Consider the following 20,576-nt stretch of genomic DNA (forward strand, 5'->3'; position numbering starts at 1 on the left):
AGCTAGGACGTAAAAACAGTATGGAGCCGTCACTAAGAAATTATTACACCCCAAAATATATCATGGATTATCACAGATTATTGCACCCCAATACACAGTGTTTCACAAAAGTTTTAGGCGGGCGTGTAAAAAATGTTGCAATATAAGAATGCTTTCAAAAATAGACGTGTTAATAGTTAATTTTTTTCAATTAACAAGATACAAAGTGAACAAAAGAGAAATATAAATCCCACTAATATTTGCTGTGCCCGCCCTCTGCCTTCACAACAGCAGCAGTTCTTCCAGGTACACTTATACTCAATTTTTGAAGTAACTCGACACGGAGGTTGTTTCAACTATCTTAGAGAACTAAGCACAGATCTTCTGTGGATGTGGCTCGCTCAAATCCTTCCGTCTCTTCATGTAATCCCAGACAGACTGGATGATGATGAGATCAGAGCTCTGTGAGGCCAGATCATCACTTCCCAGACTCCTTGTTCTTCTATACACTAAGATAGTTCTTAATGACATTGGCTGGATGTTTGGGGTTAATGTCCTGCTAAAGAATAATTTGGAGCCAATCAGACGCCTCCCTGATAATACTCTATGATGGATAAGTTTCTGCCTGTATCTTTCAGCATTGAAGACACCATTAATCCAAATCAAATCCCCAACTCCATTTGCTAAAATGTAGCCCCAAAGTAGCAAGGAGCCTCCACCATGCTTCACTGCTGTCTGCAGACACTCATTATTGTTCCGCTCTCCACCATGCTTCACTGCTGCCTGCAGACACTCATTATTGTACCACTCTCCACTATGCTCTCCACCATGCTTCACTGCTGCCTGCAGACACTCATTATTGTACTGCCCTTCCCCATGCTTCACTGCTGCCTGCAGACACTCATTATTGTACCACTCTCCACCATGCTCTCCACCATGCTTCACTGCTGCCTGCAGACACTCATTATTGTACTGCTCTTCCCCATGCTTCACTGCTGCCTGCAGACACTCATTATTGTACCGCTTTCGACCATGCTTCACTGCTGCCTGAAGACACTGGTTATTGTACTGCTCTCCATTATGCTTCACTGCTGGCCGCAGACACTCATTGTACTACTCTCCACCATGCTTCATTGCTGCCTGCAGACACTCATTATTGTACCGCTCTCCTCCATGCTTCACTGCTGCCTGCAGACACTCATTATTGTATCGCTCTCCAGCCCTTTGAACAACAAACTGCCTTATGTTACAACCAAATATTTCACATTTTGACTTCTAGGTCCATAGCACCTGCTGCCATTTTTCTGCACCCCAGTTCCTATGTTTTCGTACATACTAGAGTCACTTGGCTTTGTTTCTACATCAAAGCTATGCCTTTTTGCTCATAATTCTCCCATGGCCAGACTTCTCCAAACAGTAGAAGGGTGTACCTGGGTCCCACTGGCTTCTGTCAGTTCTGAGCTGATGGCATTGCTGGACATCTTCTGATTTTGAAGGGCAAGTAAGCAAGCATGCGTCTACGGTCTTAAATATTGCCCATTTCTTTGTGCTTCTTCAAAAGAGCTTGAACAACACAACTTGAAACCCCAGTCTGCTTTAAAGTCTTTGTCTGGAAGAGACCTTGCTGATGAAGTATATAACTACCTTGTGTCTTGTTGCTGTGCTAACTGTCTTCCACACCCTCACCTTTTTAGCATAGTTTGGCAGCTCCTCTCCCAGTTTTAGGCCTCGTGTCCACTAGCTAAATGGAATTGCGGAATCGCAGCGGATTTTGCCCATAGGGAATCATTGGCCATCCGCGGTCCATTAAATTGATTTATGCACCCGCAGATGGCATTTTAAAAGAATTGCGGGAGAAAAAATGCGGCATGCTCCATTCTGCCGTGGATTCCGCGCGGATCGGCAACATTGCTATCACATTGATAGCAATGTGTGCGGATATCTGCATGCAAAAAAAATACCATTTAAAGCAAATCCGCGCGGAATCCGCCGATTCTGCGCGGATTATATTTTTCTAGTGGACATGAGGCCTTAAGCCTCTGACACAGCTGTTTTAGTTAATGACTATATTTCAGCCTGAACATGATGACCATTATCCCCCTTATGGTATAACTGGTTAATCATACACTTGACTATAATCCTATAAAATCCCTTGATTTTGCGCAACTGTACCTAGAAGAACTGATGCTGTTTTGCAGGTAAAGGTCGCACCAAATATTCATCTGATTTAGATTTCTCCTTTGTTCATTCACTTCACATTTTGTAAATTGACAAAAATAAACTAATAACGCTTCTATTTTTGAAAGCATTCTTACATTGCAGCATTTTTTCCGCACCTGCCTAAGACATTTGCACAGTACTGTATAATGAATTATTATCAATGATTAATACACTCTGTATATAACATAGATTATCACTATTTATTACACCCCAGTATATAATATGGATTATTATCACGGATTATTAAATGGATTAATATCACTAATATCCCTGATATATTACAATGAATTATAACAACTGAGTATTACACCCTGAAATACTGATAGATAATGTGGATTATTAGCACTGTTTATTAAGCCCAGGCATACAGGGATTATTATCACTGATTGTTACACCACAATATATAATGGTTTATTAGAACTGATTATTACTTTCTCTGTATATAACACTGATTATTACACTCTGATATACTGATATATAACATGAATTACTATCACTGACATTTATACTCTGATATATACCATGGATTATCATCGTTGACCAATACACCCTGATAAATAACCTATTTTAATATAACATGGGATATTATCACACCCTGTAATATAACATGTAGCATTGTCTTATCAGGCCTGATTAGTATGTGCCCCCCTGGGCCTTGTAGTGCCACTCACCAGTTGGATCCACACATTGGGTTCCTGTTGCTGCTCCCGGCTGTCTCTGAGCCTCATCTCTCAGTTCTGTCACTAGAAGCTTCAGCCGGACAATGACAACCAGGTCAGGACCTCAACCGGCCTGTCCACTCAGCACAAGCTCACACCCATCCCTGGGCCAAGCTCTCCTCCATGTGTACAGTGTATACTGCCCCATGTCCTGTATATTGTGTATCCGGGGAGGTATATAGAGATCTCCTCCATGTGTACAGTATATACAGCTTCATGTACTGTAAATTATGTATCCAGGGAGGTATATAGAGATCTCCTTCATGTATATAGCCCATGTCCTGTATATTGTGTATCCGGGGAGGTATATAGAGATCTTCTTCATGTGTACAGTATATACAGCTTCATATCCTGTATATTATGTATCCGGGGAGGTATATAGAGATCTCCATGTGTACAGTATATACAGCTTCATGTACTGTAAATTATGTATCCGGGGAGGTATATAGAGTCCATGTCCTGTATATCGTGTATGTGGGAAGTATATAGAGATCTCCATGTATACAGTATATACAGGCCCATGTCCTGTATATTGTGTATACGGGGAGGTATATAGAGATCTCTTCCTTCTATACAGTATATACAGCTTCATGTCCTGTATATTGTGTATACGGGGAGGTATATAGAGATCTCCTCCATGTATATAGCCCATGTCCTGTATATCGTGTATGTGGGAAGTATATAGAGATCTCCATGTATACAGTATATACAGCCCCATGTCCTGTATATTGTGTATACGGGGAGATATATAGATTTCTCCTCTATGTATACAGCCCATGTCCTGTATATTGCGTATCTGGGAGGTATATAGAGATCTCCTCTGTGTATAAAGTATATACAGCCACCATGTCCTGTAGATTGTGTATCTGGGGAGGTATATAGAGATCACTCCATGTATACAGTGTATATAGCCCATGTCCTATATATTGTGTAACTGGGAGGTATATAGAGATCTCCTCCATGTATACAGTGTATACAGCCCTCATCTCCTGTATATTGCATATCTGGGGAGGTATATAGAGATCTCCTCCGTGTATACAGCGTATACAGCCCCCATCTCCAGTATATTGTGTATCCGGGATGGTATATAGAGATTTCTGTGTATACAGTCGCCATGTCCTGTATATTGTGTATCTGGAAGGTATATAGAGATCTCCTCCATGTATACAGCATATACAAGCCGCCATCTCCTGTATATTGTGTATCTGGGAGGTATATAGAGACCTCCTCCATGTATACAGCAACCATCTCCTGTATATTGTGTATCCGGGATGGTATATAGAGATTTCCGTGTATACAGTCGCCATTTCCTGTATATTGTGTATCTGGAAGGTATATAGAGATCTCCTCCATGTATACAGTCAATACAGCCCCCATCTCCTGTACATTGTGTATCTGGGGTGGTATATAGAGATCTCCCCCATGGATGCAGTCCCCATGTCTTGTATATTCTGTGTCCGAGAATATTGTTAGGTTCTACGGCCATTGTGCCGACCCTACGGCCATAGTGCCGGTCTTATGGCGATTGTGCCTGCTTAGCAGCGATCGTGCGCTCTTCACTCTGACTCTCATTCCCTACCTCTCAACACTTTTAAAATTATCTAGTGCGACACAGATCTGGGGAGAGGAACAAAAACTCCACTTTACTTCATTCAGGGCTCTTGTTTCAGTGTAGATTACCCTCATGTCCTGTATATTGTATATCTAGGGATGTATATAGAGATCTCCTCCACGTATACAGTGCATACGGTTTCCATGTCCTGTATATTATGTATCTGGGGAGGTATTTAGAGATTCCATCCGTGTATACAGTGTCTACTGCCCTGGGGTCCTGTATATTGTGTATCTGGGGAGGTATATAGAGATTTCCTCCATGTATACAGTGTATACTGCCCTCATGTCCGATATATTATGTAACTGGGGAGGTATATAGAGATTTCCTCCATATATACAGTGTATACAGCTATTTCCAAGATATTGTGTATCTGGGGAGGTATATAGAGATCTCCTCCATGTATACAGTGTATACAACCCTTATGTCCTGTATATTGTGTATCTGTGTAGGTATTTAGAGATCTTATCCATGTATACTGCCACCATGTCCTGTATAGTGTGTATCTGGTGAGGTATATAGAGATTTCCTCCATGTATACAGTGTATACAGCCCTTATGTCCTGTATATTGTGTATCTGGGGTGGTATATAGAGATCTCCTCCTTGTATACAGTGTATACTGTCCTCATATCCTGTATATTGTGTATCTTGGAGGTATATAGAGATCTCCTTCTTGTATCCAGTATATACAGCCCTTATGTCCTGTATATTGTGTATGTGGGGTGGTATATAGAGATCTCCTCCTTGTATACAGTGTATACTGTCCTCATGTCCTGTATATTGTGTATCTTGGAGGTATATAGAGATTTCCTCCATGTATACAGTGTATACTGCCCTCATGTCCGATATATTATGTAACTGGGGAGGTATATAGAGATTTCCTCCATATATACAGTATATACAGCTATTTCCAAGATATTGTGTATCTGGGGAGGTATATAGAGATCTCCTCCATGTATACAGTGTATACAACCCTTATGTCCTGTATATTGTGTATCTGTGTAGGTATTTAGAGATCTCATCCATGTATACAGCCACCATGTCCTGTATAGTGTGTATCTGGTGAGGTATATAGAGATTTCCTCCATGTATACAGTGTATACAGCCCTTATGTCCTGTATATTGTGTATCTGGGGTGGTATATAGAGATCTCCTCCTTGTATACAGTGTATACTGTCCTCATATCCTGTATATTGTGTATCTTGGAGGTATATAGAGATCTCCTTCTTGTATCCAGTGTATACAGCCCTTATGTCCTGTATATTGTGTATGTGGGGTGGTATATAGAGATCTCCTCCTTGTATACAGTGTATACTGTCCTCATGTCCTGTATATTGTGTATCTTGGAGGAATATAGAGATTTCCTCCATGTATACAGTTTATATAGCCCCCATGTCCTGTATATTGTGTATCTGTGGTGGTGTACATCAGCCTCCTCCATGAATATATAGCCATACTGTCCTATATACTGTGTGTCTGTGGTAGCCACAGCACAGGTTATATAGAGGACTGGCTTATGCCATCTGTAAGTGGACATCTGACAATACAAATACCCTGGTGATTCGCACCTGTGCTCCAGTTACATGTGATGGTGCAACATGCGACAAGCAGTTAGAGGCCTTCACTCTCTGTTTCTAACAAGTGGCTGAGGAGCCGTGTCATGGTGGCCGTGAGTGCAGCACACTCTTTGTAACCCTGCACACAATTGAAGGTATACAACAGGATCTGGACGACTAATGGAATTAGGTGACCGTGACGCCAGTGCCTGGATTAAAAGCGCTTGGCAGCAAAATACGACTAACTCACATATGTAAGTAAACAACAGGCACATGGCTGTCTGCATATTAGGCACCAGAAATTGCATATACAACTTGTATATACACAGCTTAGCACTTTATACACGGATAAACAAACGTTGAGCTAAGGGAGAGTTATAGAGAGAGAACTGACGAGAAAATACCCTTTTCTTCTGACTAAATTGCGCACCATGAAACACTGTGGTCAAGTTTTCTTTAGTACTCACAAGATTCCTATGAAGATTCTCTACTGCTTGTCTGAAGCTTTGTGTCTGTCTTGCTGTCAGGTAGAACGCAGAGCTGGCTTGAACGGACTTCAGGTTTGGGAAAACAGTTTCTTGTCTGGGTCATTTATTAGCTACTGCACACAACAGCAGGATAGAGGAGAAGGAAGCCTAGCTGTGGCCATTTCTTCCCCCTGCTTTTCGCTGTCCATCTCTATCCACCCCGACTGACCTCTTCACTGACTCACCCTTATTTTTCCCCTTGACTTCTGTCTCCCCAGACTTATAATTCCTCACTGTGCACCACGAAATGAGCTGGAAACCCCCACCTTTATTTCCTCACTCCAGGGCTTGTCACAGCTCAGCTACAACTAACTGATTGATGACGGTGCCTAAAAAACATTAACTCTTTAATTTCATGACTCCCTCTTCTTATTAAATGAAGTCTATCACAACTACCCTTTGTTAAATGAACTGGTAGTTAGAAGAGTTGCTCTTAACTTGCAGATAAAGTACTTCTATTCTGTAATGCCAGGCAAGGTAATTACAATGGCAACATCAGTATATGTTGTGTGCTACAATCGCTGGGTAGTCAGAACAGGGGTAAATAGTTATGTGTAAAACATCCCATCATATGGAATTTTCCTGTGATTCAGTTCTGAGCATTGGCGGGCTGGGTAGGAAGACAGATGCCCCATTGGCCAGGCTCCTAGCAGATGTTTGGGGCCGCTCGTCGTACTCAATTCTGCTGCAACCACTTTCCTCAGAGTTGCATGAGGAATTGTGCTGCAGCCACTCAGACGAAAGCAGCCACTACTACAGATTAGTCACATGGGGACACAATTACTAAGTGGAGGCCACTATTACCACACAGGGGACATAATTAATATTAAGAGGGCACTTGGAGGTACTAGTACTACTAAGGTGACATATAGAGACATAATAACTATTAAGGGGCACTTTTACTTCTAAGAAGACACTCAAGAGCATTATTATTATTCAGGGGCACTATTACTATTTAGGAGGCACTTAGAGGTACTATTACTATTTTGAGGGCACTATTACAATTAAGGAGGCACTTGACACTATTACTATTTAGAATCTCAAGCAAAATATTAACGACTACCTGTCCGTGAGTGAGTTACATGCTACATAAAACATGCAGAGCCTGACAGCAGCCATGTGCTTACAGAACCTGTGATCATCAGTCACCTGGACTCTGACCTCCGCCCCTGATCACATGATGGTGACGTCATCACAGATCTTCCGCTTTATTAAAAACCTGCAGAGCTGGACAGCAACCGTGTGCTTACAGGATTTGTGATGATGTCACCGTTGTGTGATCAGGCACCCGTGTGGGAGGAGTCCAGGGTCACATGACCGGGGTGTGATCAGTGTGTGCAGGACTCTGCTGTGCCAGTTGTGAACCCTGTTGTATGGGATGAAGAATGCATGTAGCAGAGCTGTATGTGATGTACATGTACAAGAGCTGCGTGCATGTGACGTACATGTAGTAGAGCTGTGTGCATGTGACGTACATGTAGTAGAGCTGTGTGTGTGACATGCATGTATCCAAACTGTGTGTGATGTGCATGTAGCCGAGCTGTGTGTGTATGTGATATGCATGTAGAAAAGCTGTGTGTGTGTGTGATATTCATGTAGCAGAGCTGTGTGTGTGTCGTGCATGTAGCAGAACTGTGTGTGTGACACAGTGTGTACTTCACTGAATAAACTAGTATTTATTTATGTAATCTTTTGACCAGTTTTCCACTGTGTCTACAGTCCTTAAATACGCACAGTCCTTCTGCCCTACATTTGACTGTTTTCTGGTGCTACTATTTTTATTGGGACACTCTGAGCACATGGGGCTTCTTTCTTTCTTTTTTCCTCTACATTTATGGTATGAGCTAGGTTTGGTGCAAAATATATATACACTGATATTAATTCTGGCTGGCTGTACACTGCCAACCTATGCCCACCTGCGGTGGCCCCTGGCTTCACAACTTTGGCAGGAATTTGTGCTGCCATTGGCCGCAGCAGCTGAGTATGGTTGGGCTGGCTGCGTGTAGTCGTCCACAACACGTGTTTTCACTTTTAGGGTGGACCTCTACTCATAGGCCAGTGCTGCGTGCTCGCCCCCCATACTAAAATTTACCAGCTAGACCCACTGAGGGGGGTGGAGTATTTTGCTGTGCATCAGCATGTGTCCACTCCAAAGTGGTAATTACTTATCTATCTGATTAATGCTAGAACTAATGCCGTGGTATGAATGGTACGAGGTGAACTGGTGACTACTTATACACGGCAGACAATGGCGTACGTCGTCTCCCACAGGTGAAAGAAAAAAATGATGGAAGGATATATAGATAATGTAGCAGCTGATTTAATCTTTTAACAGTGTCTCCGATCCCAACACAAGATACAATTGACATCATGTAGCCGGCGGTCCAGTTCAGATGAGGCCACTTCTGCTCATGTGGTCCTCCTTGTCACATGTATGAAGTAACAGGGGTCCTGCGCTTGACCTGGGGTATATGGTTGGAAATCTCCGTACACCATGTGCTTACAGTTACCTCCGAACGCCTCGACCAGCATAGCTTTGAAAGACTCCAGACGATGGGGGTAGTAAGACAGGCGGAACTTGCTGTGGAAAGAAGAGTTGATGTCAGTGAGTACGTTTTCTTTAGGCTGGTGTCACACAGCGTAAGCGCATTTACACCCCCATTTGCACCACATAAATGCATGCAAGTGCGTGTTTTAGGCCTGATTCACAAGAGCGTGTATGCTTTTATGCGCGCACTTGTTCTGCGTTTTTGTGTTGCGTGCACAAAAATGGAAAGTTTATATGAACCCATTGATATCAATGTGTTCTAATCTCGGGGTATTGGACACGCAAATTTTGTACATACAAATACGTTCGTGTGAAGGAAGTCTTGGGAGACAGATGTAATGCGGAATCGTCATGGATTCTGTTTCAAATCTGTCATGTGAACACGGCTTAACCCATAACCTTGACATACTAGGCCTGACCTTGTATTATGTATCCCCACGCTACAAACCCTGACCCCAGAACAATGGATAGATTAATGCCAGCATTCTAAGTCTAAGATAGTGGAAGGTTAATAGTAACATCCCTGGGATCTTAGCTAGTGAAAGGGTTAATACCAACATCCTTAGTAGTCTTGGGTATTTTAGGCCTTACTGGCAACTTCTCTTGTTGTCTAGGGTAGTGTGGAGTCAAGGGTTAGGCCTGTGGCACTGCCAATATTTCTGGTGGTCTAGGATAGTGAAGTGGTCTTTGGTTGACTTCCCTGGTTATCTAGAAGACGTTAATGTACAAATATTAGCAAGTCTAGGGCAATGAAGGTGTTAAATGTCAGCATCCCTGGAGGTCAAGGGGTGTGAAGGGGTTTATAGTAAAATCCCTGGTTATCTAGAGCACTGAAGAGACTTACAGGTATAACGTAGTGAAAAGCTTAATAGCAGTGGATGGGATTAATGATAACATCTTTGGTGGTCTAGAACAGTGAAGAGGTTTATGGTAACATGACTGCTCATCCAGGGCAGTACCATCCCGTGAGATCTAATGCAATGGAGAAGTAAATGAAAGCATCTCCACTGGTCTAGGTCAGTGACAGGGTTTAATAATAACATCCCTAATGGTCTGGGGCAGTAGAGGGATTCATACCAGTAGTATGATTCCTGGTGGTCTAGAGCAGTGGAAGGGGTTAATGGTAACATTACTTGTGGTCCAGGGCTGTGGAGGAGTGAAGGGGGGTAATGGTAAAGATGCCTTGGATGGGTCGAAACATCGCTGGTTATTTTATGGAGGAATAAACAGTTTATTTTTTATTGCATCTTATGCTGCCTGGACCATACACTTTATGAGGAAATTAGCTATAACATCCCTGGTGGTCTAGGACAGTGGAAGAAGTGAATAATATATTTTGTGATAGTGTAGAGCAATGGACGGGGTTCATGGCAGCATCCCAGGTGGTCTAGGGCAGTGGAGGGGTATGTGTATGGAGGGTGGTGCCACTGTAATTGACCAGTTCTCTCTATGATCAAGCAGAGCACTTTATGTTCAATCATACAGTGGGGGCTCATGGAGACTGTGTGGGGGAGTTTTTATACTTCCCAATAGAAGTGGCTATTTTACATCTTACATCTTGTCATTCACTTGGCCTAATAATGGAGAGGATAGGTTGTACCTCAGTTCTAGTTGCGACTCCCCAGGTAATGGCACTTGGACAGTATAATCCAAAGTCACCATGTGTGGTTTATTATTCACCCACAGGATGGAGGTGCTAATGTCCTGGGTCAGATCACTCTGTGGAGACATAAGGAGACGTTAGCATTTGCAAGTGACTGGGGACAACTCTGCTCAGAAATGTTCTCACCTTGTAGTAAATGTTCTTGCCTTGAGGGGCACAACCAGTGTTCAGGATGTAGTCATAGTTTCTGTGGTCAATGATCAGGATTCCTCCTGGTCTGACCATCCCTGCAATGTTCCGAAGGGCCAATCGCTGGTCACTCTGATCTCCTGATAGGAGAGAAATGGCGGCGGTGGTCATTACTACAACTCGACAGGCTTCTAACAAAGTCTTTACCACAAAGTCTTTTTTTATCCGACAGCAAAATCTATATATATATATATAAAGACGAAAGCCCTCACTGACTGACTGACTGACTGACTCGCTACTAATTCTCCAACTTCCCAATGTCGTAGAAACATTAAATTTAGCACAAGCATAGATTATGTCCAAAATAGGAAAAGTAAAGGGGTCCCAACTCGATTATTCAATTCTAGCGCAAAAGAATTAGCGTCCAAATTTTACGTACGTAATCTAATTCTCTCAGTTCCTGATGTCATTTTATATAAAGGAAACGTCGCATGGTTACCTCCACGTGGTGTTTCCTGGGTAACGCAAAGAACCATGCAAATCGGTGAACGTATTTTTTTCCTCTGTATCTCTAAAGTAAGCACGACTTCATAAGATTTTCCGTGTGAACACCAGATAAACACCAGTACCAAATTAACTCCGGCGAAGCCGGGAATATCAGCTAGTACTATATATTCATGTTACTGGACTCGTGATTAGAATTATGTAACTAGGGGCTTGGGACCCCCTTTCCTGAGGATAGGTGATAAATGTCCATTGTGGAACAACCCCTTTTAAGACTTACAGAAATAACCAAGGAGCATCAAAGTATAGTAGAACGATAGCAGTTGTGGTGGTCAAACATCAAGGTGATAAGGGAATATAGAGGTAACGAGCAGAGCCTGCGTGGTCCAGCCACTAGCTTGTAAGAGGGTAAGGGGGGTACACCAGGCAGATGTAGGCTGGGGGTGATCGCTCCCCTTAGGTCTGTCTGACCAAATGATCATCTTCCTGCGTTCGGAAGCATCTTGTGGAACTACCTAAATCCCCCTCCTGGCTCTGTCTAATCCCCTCTAACGTTCTTAGAGCTTGGTTCTGATGCTATATATGTGTACTGAGCTTGGTTCTGGTACAGTATTTATTCCCTAACTGTTATAGTACAGTATTTTGTCCTGAGCTTAATTCTGATGCTGTATTTATCTTATGAGCTTCGTTGTGGTGATACAAAATTATACAAGATAATGAATACAATGGAGGACAATGTACGGCTACAAAAGGACGTAAACTGGGAGCTTTGGTAGAAAAATGGCAAATGAAGTTCAATGTTGATAAATGTAAGGTTATGCACATGGGCAGGAAAAACGGATGACACCAATATACAGTAAATGGGGTACTGATAGGGAAAAGTGATATGGAAAAAGACCTGGGGGTACTAGTGGATTGTAGACTAAACTGGAGTAACCAATGCCAGTCAGCTGCTGCAAAAGCAAATAAAGTCTTAGGGTGCATTAAAAGAGGTATAGGGGCGAAGGATGAGAACATTATCCTCCCACTATATAAGGCACTTGTCAGGCCTCACATGGAATACTGCGCACAGTTCTGGTCACCGGTGCTCAGGAAAGATGTTACAGTACTGGAGGGGGTTCAAAGAAGGGCAACTAAACTAATACATGGAATGAGGGGACTGGAATACCCAGAGAGGCATCAAAATTGGGATTACTCACCCAGGAAAAAAGACGGCTAAGAGGTGATCAAATAACCATGTATAAATACATGAGGGGACGATACAAGGATCTCTCCCATCATCTGTTTATGCTTTTGAATGTGGAAATGCTGCGTAATTTGCTGCAGACATTTGCGCTGCGGACATTTTGCAGTATCTCTACCACATGTAAACATACCCTACGTAAGATAGAGGTACGCTGCCACATGCAGTGTGGCCTCAGTAGTGATAGTGTCCCCTATATCATCCCCAGTAGTAATAGTGACCCCCACAGTAGCCCCAGTAGTAATAGTGCCCTCTGTAGCAGCCCCAGCAGTAATAGTGACCCCTATATTAGCCGCAGTAGTGTCCCCACTTACTACTGGAGCTGATATAGGGGACACTATTGCTAATAGTCTCCCATATACCAACCCCAGTAGTAACAGTGATCCCCACAGTAGTTTCAATACTAATAGAGCCCCCCCATGAAACTCATATATTTACCCTCCCCTCCTGGTCTTCAGCTACAGCACACCGATTAAAAATCACTTTAATGGTGACCCTGCGTCCCGAAATCGGGACAAATGGCTGTCCCTCTTGGGACCCTGGGGAAAGCAGGACACAGGGTCCCAAAGCGGTACTGTTCTGCCTAAATCGGGACATCTGGTCAACTTAATCAATTAGATGGATAAGAAATTATTATATAATGGTTTAGTATTCACCACTGTCCAACGACTGAACTGTCCCCTGGGGCCACACTCCCAGGATTCCATAACTGACTTCTTACCTATTTTAAGAAGGTGAACTAGCATGTTCTGTCGGGTGCAAAGTCTTAGGGACTGAGCCTTTATGCTCCTAACAGCAACCTCTGGACAAGGATATAAAGGAAAGTGAAGGTGCTGCGAATGGGGTTAACTTGTAAACTATTGATGGTCTGCCCTCAATATGGGTCATCAATAGAAGATCGGCCGGGGTGTATTACCAGGGAACTCCAACGATCAGCTGGGCCAGCCTGCCTGTGCACTGAGCTGATTTAGGAAAGAAGCTCCATTCCCACGGCAGTGGTCAGACTTAGCATTACTTTGAAATAAATAGGAACTTGGCTGCAATACCAAGCATGTCCACTGCAGTGGGAATGGAGCTGTGTGCTTCCTTTAAGAGCTGAAGGGTGCCGCCTGAGGCATTCTCCTGGAGGATGTTCCCCTGCAGGTAGATAGTAGGTATGAGCTGTGTCCCACTGTGGTGACAATGTGATGTAAACTGCCAGCTGTCACATTGTAGGAACCATATCTCCATTACTCTCTATACAGTCAGGGTGAAACAACTCTGTGGTTAGGGAGGTACCTTTAAAATCCGGTAGATGTGCAAAAGAGTTTCCTAGGCAGATCACAGCATCAAATCCCATCCCAGGGCGAGAGATATCCTGATCCAGAGAGAGCCAGTTACCTTCCTCAATAACTGCAAAGTTGATTTTGTGAAAATAGATTAGTCCCTTACAGTCACACCCATGTTACATGCTAGAAAAGAGCATACAGGGCACAAACCTATAACATTCTCCTTCATCATCACTCATCCATACATTCACTATTCTTCTCTATCATCAATCATCCATGCAAGTAGCATTCTCCTTTATCAGCAATCATCCACATATATTACTTTCTTCTCCTCCATCAAGAGTCATCCATATATAGAACATTGTCTTCTATTATCAATCATCCATATGTAGAACTTTCTCTCTTCCATCATGAGAAATGTTAATCATCCCTATTACAAATGTTCTCTGTGAGCTTTTTCACAAAAACAGTCCACTTATTTCTCTACTACTGGTGGTCTCCCAGAACATTTCCCTTTGTTATGAGTTTTTTTTGTTACTTGATGAATCATCCATACATATACCATTCTCTTCTATTATCAATCATCCATAAATTGAAAATTATCCTCTATTATCATTCATCCATATGTAGAATATTCTCCTCCACCATGCATCAACGATACATATAACATTCTTCTCCATCATCAACCATCCATGCGTATACCATTCTCCTCTATTATTAATCATCCTTACATATACCATTAATCATCTACAAATATACTCTTCTTTATTATCAATCATCCATAGATGGGATATTTGATCCTATAATCAATCATCTATATGTAGAATATTGTCCTCCATCATGCGTCATCAATACATATAACATTTTCCTCCATCATCAACCATACATTCATATACCATTCTTCCCTATTAGCAACCATCCGTACATAGAACATTCTCCTCTATAACCAATCATCTATATGTAGAATATTGTCCTCCATCGTGAGTCATCGAAACATATAACATTTTCCTCCATCATCAACCATCCATACATATACCATTCTCCCCTATTATCAACCATCCATACATAGACAGTACTATTCTCCTTTTTTTTATCAATCATCCATACATAAAACATTCTCCTATCATCAAACATGCATATATAGAATATTCTCCTCCATCATTGGTCATTGATAAATATAACATTCTCCTCCATCGTCATCCATCCATCCAACATTCTCCTCTATTATCAATCATCCATCCATATACCATTCTCCTCCATTATAATCATTCATACGTAAAACATTCTCCTCCATTATCAAACATTCGTACATATGCCATTCTCCCCTATTATCAGCCATCCATATGTATACAGTACCATTCCCCTTTATTATCAATCATCCATATGTAAAACATTCTCCTACTATCAGTCATTCAGATATAGAATATTCTCCAACATCATTGGTCATCGATAAATATAACATTCTCCTCCATCATCAACCATCCATACATACAACATTCTTCTCTATATCAATCATCCATACATAGAACTTTCTCCTGCATTCATAAAAACGTTACGCCCATCTCTATGCTACTACACATAGTGTATCTACTTGTTTAAGCTAATCATACTCCATTCAGAAGTGTAAGTATAGGGGGTGCAGAAGGTGCGGTCGCACATGGGCCCAGAATCCCTAGGGGGTACATAAATTCTCTCTTCCCGGTATTGCAAACCAATACTATCAATGAAGCTTTAGAGTTGAGGGCCCAGCACTTCATGTTACGCCTCTACTCCATATCGATACCCCTCATACGCTAAACCTCATGTCCTTATATCATACCCTCCATGACCAACAGTACCATCACTATTGATCCATAAGTAGCTAGAGAGAAGAGTCCCTCACCCCACTTGTCAAATGCAGGTTCCTTTCTTCTGTTCCAACGGGTCTTCAAGGCATACTTCAGCATCTTATCACTGGCATCAACACTGACCACAGAAAATCCTTCTTCCACCAACATCTCTGAGTCCACCCTGAAAAAGAGTAGAAGACCATGAGCGACTACTTCCTGGTTATGTGTATGCTGACAACTTACTGACAGATATCCTAGCATACAAGGGCAAACTTAAAGAGTAACTGCACTTCTAAGAAACTTTTGACATAGAGCAAAATATTAAAAGTTTTCATCAGTGAGGGTACGGGTGCTGAGACCCCAGCTGATCCCTAAAATGAAGGGGTTCCCCATTTGACGGTCATCATTGCCTGTGGACTCCCTCGGCTGCTGAAGAATAGATGTCTATATAAGTCTATGTATCCATCTTGAGCTGCCGAGAGGACCTAGGAGACATCAATGATAGCCAATGGGGCATAGCATGCGGGTGAGCATTGTAGTCCCTTCATTCAGTGATCAGCGGGGGTTTCAGCACCTGAACCCTCACTGATCAAAACTTTTGACAGATCACTCTAACATGTCAAAAGTTTTTACAAGTGCAGTTGCTCTTTAAAGGGGTTGTCCAAATAGTTTTTTTTTTCACTTTGTTTCTCGGTCTGCAGTTCACTCCGTTTGTGCATCATGTGGCCCATGAAGTCACCACTGACATCTGTTCCAGTGTCGAGCTGATAGTCCTAGCCATGGATATAGGATATAGATCACTGATGGTGATCATTTGGGGCGGGCATTTAGTAGGACGTTGGCTGCAGTGGTCACATGCACTATTTTGTCCTGCGTTTCTAAGACAGATCTGGACCAAAGGCCCCAAATACAGCCTTCGAAACAGATGTGCTGATAGTACGGGGGATATAGAGCAGTGCAGTACTGGTAGTCCTGGGGGACAGAGCAGTGTATTACTGATAGTACGGGGGGGGGGGGCAGTGCTGTGATAGTACACTGGGGGGGGGGCAGCAGTGTATCACTGTTAGTATGGGGGGACAGAGCAGTGTATCAGTAACAATACATGGGGGCGGCAGAGCGGTGTATAGCACACAGGTAGGGAGAGAGCAGTGTATGACTGATAGTACATAGGGGGGGCAGAGCAGTGTATCACTGATCGTACAAAGGGGGACAGAGCAATGTATCACTAATAGCACAGGGAGGAGAACAGAGTAGTGTACCACTGATAGTATGGGGGACAAAGCAATGTATTACTAATAGTACAGGGGGGACAGAGCAGTGTATCACTGATAGTATAGGGGGGACAGAGCAGTGTATCACTGACAGTACATGGGGCAGAGTGATGTATTACTGATAGTATACGGGGGACTACCGCTGATAGTATGGGGGGGGGGGGGCAGAGCAATGTATTACTAATAGTACAGAAGGGACAGAGCAGTGTATCACTGATAGTATAGGGGGGACAGAGCAGTGTATCACTGACAGTACATGGGGGGGCAGAGTGATGTATTACTGATAGTATAGGGGGGACAGAGCAGTGTATCAGTAACAATACATGGGGGGGCAGAGCGGTGTATAGCACACAGGTAGGGAGAGAGCAGTGTATCACTGATCGTACACGGGGGGACAGAGCAGTGTATCACTAATAGCACAGGGAGGAGGACAGAGCAGTGTACCACTGATAGTATGGGGGGGACAGAGCAATGTATTACTAATAGTACAGGGGGGACAGAGCAGTGTATCACTGACAGTACATGGGGGGAAGAGTGATGTATTACTGATAGTATACGGGGGACAGAGCAGTGTACCACTGATAGTATGGGGGGGACAGAGCAAGGTATTACTAATAGTACAGGGGGGACAGAGCAGTGTATCACTGATAGTATAGGGGGGACAGAGCAGTGTATCACTGACAGTACATGGGGGCAGAGTGATGTATTACTGATAGTATACGGGGGACAGAGCAGTGTACTGCTGATAGTATGGGGGGGGGGGGACGACAGAGCAATGTATTACTAATAGTACAGGAGGGACAGAGCAGTGTATCACTGATAGTATAGGGGGGACAGAGCAGTGTATCACTGACAGTACATGGGGGGCAGAGTGATGTATTACTGATAGTATAGGGGGGACAGAGCAGTGTATCAGTAACAATACATGGGGGGGCAGAGCGGTGTATAGCACACAGGTAGGGAGAGAGCAGTGTATGACTGATAGTACATAGGGAGGGGGCAGAGCAGTGTATCACTGATCGTACACGGGGGGACAGAGCAGTGTATCACTAATAGCACAGGGAGGAGGACAGAGCAGTGTACCACTGATAGTATGGGGGGGACAGAGCAATGTATTACTAATAGTACAGGAGGGACAGAGCAGTGCATCACTAATAGTATAGGGGGGGGACAGAGCAGTGTATCACTGACAGTATATGGGGGGCAGAGTGATGTATTACTGATAGTATAGGGGGGACAGAGCAGTGTATCACTGATACTCCTGGGGGGGGGGGGGGGATGGGCAGAGCAGTGTATCACTGATAGTACTGGGGAGGACAGAGCAGTGTGTCACTGATAGTACATGGAGGGGGGAGGACAGAGCCGTGTATGGCCTCCTGCAGACGGATGCCAGCCGTGGCCCTGCAGTGACCACTGTGGCTCACCTGCTCTGCCGACTCCTCCGCTCTGCTATGTGACGGCACATGCGCTGAACGAAGCTGGTGCGTCACTAGTGACATTTCTGTGCGGGCCTCTGCGAGGCTGGCAAACAGAAATAGGACATGCCACGATTTGTTCACCGTGCAAGATTTCACGCGGTCAAATCGCGGCTGTGTGCATAGGATTGCATCATCTAATGCAATCCTATGGCAGCGGGCACGGCTGGAAATTCTGCAGGAAATCCCGCCGCGGAAATTCCACCCGTGTGCATTTGACTTACGACTGATAGTACAGGGGGGGTAGAGCAGTGTATCACTGATAGTACAGGGGGGGTAGAGCAGTGTATCACTGATAGTACAGGGGGGGTAGAGCAGTGTATCACTAATAGTACAGGGGGGGTAGAGCAGTGTATCACTGATAGTACAGGGGGTCACTGATAGTACAGGGAGGGGGTAGAGCAGTGTATCACTGATAGTACAGGGGGGGTAGAGCAGTGTATCACTGATAGTACAGGGGGTCACTGATAGTACTGGGAAAAGGACACAGCAGCCTATCACTGATAGTACATGTAATAATTAGCCTGTGTGTCTTGTATGTCAAGCAGGTCCCATGTTCTCACCGTGCTCACCCAGTGCCACAGGCGACATCCAGCACCGTCCGGCAGTCATGGTCGTGTAGCAGCGAGAGGATCCAGGTGCGATATTCATCAGTGCGGGCTCTCTTGTCTCCAATGTAGTAATGCCAGACGCGTGCGGCTCGCCCATCAGCGTACTGATCCGGGAGGCCTTCTGCTGCCACTCCTAGCGAGCGCGTCCGATATACGCTGTCCACCATCGTGGTAACCTGAGATGCAAGTGATACGTTATTCCTGCGGGATCATATAACAGCAGCTGTCACCATTACGTGGCTGAAGTCTCTGCTTCTGCAATGTCAGCACAGACTGATTACACAGAGAAAAGACACAGTGCCAGAGCCAATCCCCGCACGGACATGTCCGACACCCCCATTCATACAGCTGCACAACTTCCCAGAATGTACAGAACACAGTGTCACACCTCCCCCGCAGCCAATCACAAGTCACACTGACAGGGGCGGATGAGGAACAGCCAGTGAGAGTGGAGGAGCTGCGGGGAACGTCCCCGGACTTGTCCCCTGTCACCCCTCATCCCATCACAAGCCTCTGTTTGCTTAATGGATTTCATCCTGCAGTGAAGCTTCAGTGATTTTTCTGACTGCACTGAGAGATGATGGAGGACGGCCGACAGCAGCTCCCGGGGGGCTCTCTGATGGACAGTCTCAGTTCACTGTACAGCAGTTCAGTTTGCATTCAATGCAATTAAGGAGGATGGAACAATACCTCTGCAGCGCCACCTATTGGATGGCAGCATTCCTGCACATCAATGTCCGACTCTTTAACAAGTCTGTAAAACAATGATTGGGAAGGTACTGGTGTAATATGCCTCCACCAGAATAATGGGTGGAGACAAGGGTTGGCAGTCTTGAGTTCAAGGAAACGCCCCCAGCTGCTGATTGGCTGCCGCGATATGCCGACGGCCGCTACTGGTCCTGGCATCCAGCTGCTGGGTGCCTTATAAGTGGCTCTGGCCGTCCTCTACCTGCTGCTGGCTGGCAAGCTTGTGGAAGCGGCACTGCGGCTGCGAGAGCTCCAGCTGCTACCAGGGCAGCTCCTCTAAACGGTTCTGGCCGCTAAGCAACTGGAAGCCGCTCTGGCAGTGGTGCTGCGGCAGGTTCTGCTCCTGCCAGTGGCTCCGGCTGCCCTTCAGGGAGGGGAAGGAGCGCTGAGCCAGCTGTTGTGGACCTCTCCTCCAGCCAATAGTAAACCAAGCGAGAATCCATACACAGACAGCTGTTTCAGGGTGTTTGTCCCTCATCAGTGTGCAGTAGGTTTCTGGCTTGGCTGGCTGCACACTGATGAGGGGCAAACACCCCGAAACAGCTGTCTGTGTATGGATTCTGGCTTGGTTTACTATTCACAATCATTGTTTTACAGGCTTGTCGTACATTGATTTAAAGGAACGCTGCCATCCAATAGGTTCCATCTTCCTTATTTGCATACATTACCCAGAG

At 44.3% G+C, this 20,576-nt stretch overlaps 1 protein-coding gene and 1 long non-coding RNA gene across 3 annotated transcripts in view; both read right to left on the reverse strand.

Annotated features, from left to right (window-relative positions):
• Nucleotides 1-3,172, reverse strand: part of LOC136619714 (uncharacterized) — a 28,400-nt gene extending 25,228 nt beyond the window's left edge. The window contains exon 1 of the long non-coding RNA XR_010791006.1: nucleotides 2,871-3,172. This is a non-coding gene — a long non-coding RNA (uncharacterized lncRNA). The remainder of the gene's footprint in view (nucleotides 1-2,870) is intronic.
• A 5,740-nt stretch (nucleotides 3,173-8,912) lies between these two features.
• GNMT (glycine N-methyltransferase) lies at nucleotides 8,913-19,533 on the reverse strand. Of its 2 annotated transcripts, XM_066595459.1 has the most exons (7): nucleotides 19,452-19,533; nucleotides 19,117-19,331; nucleotides 15,852-15,979; nucleotides 13,980-14,093; nucleotides 10,952-11,094; nucleotides 10,763-10,881; nucleotides 8,913-9,195 (listed from the first exon to the last, which is right to left on the reverse strand). In XM_066595459.1, exons 1-7 carry the CDS (start codon nucleotides 19,497-19,499, stop codon nucleotides 9,024-9,026), a joined length of 939 nt encoding a protein of 312 aa, XP_066451556.1. In that variant the 5' UTR covers nucleotides 19,500-19,533; the 3' UTR covers nucleotides 8,913-9,023. The 2 variants fall into 2 exon arrangements, with proteins under 2 accessions (XP_066451556.1, XP_066451558.1); XM_066595461.1 differs by having other exon boundaries at nucleotides 19,117-19,517.
• Nucleotides 19,534-20,576: the final 1,043 nt, after the last annotated feature.

Source organism: Eleutherodactylus coqui, chromosome 3 (genome assembly GCF_035609145.1).
Source record: "Eleutherodactylus coqui strain aEleCoq1 chromosome 3, aEleCoq1.hap1, whole genome shotgun sequence".
NCBI classification, from domain to species: domain Eukaryota; kingdom Metazoa; phylum Chordata; class Amphibia; order Anura; family Eleutherodactylidae; genus Eleutherodactylus; species Eleutherodactylus coqui.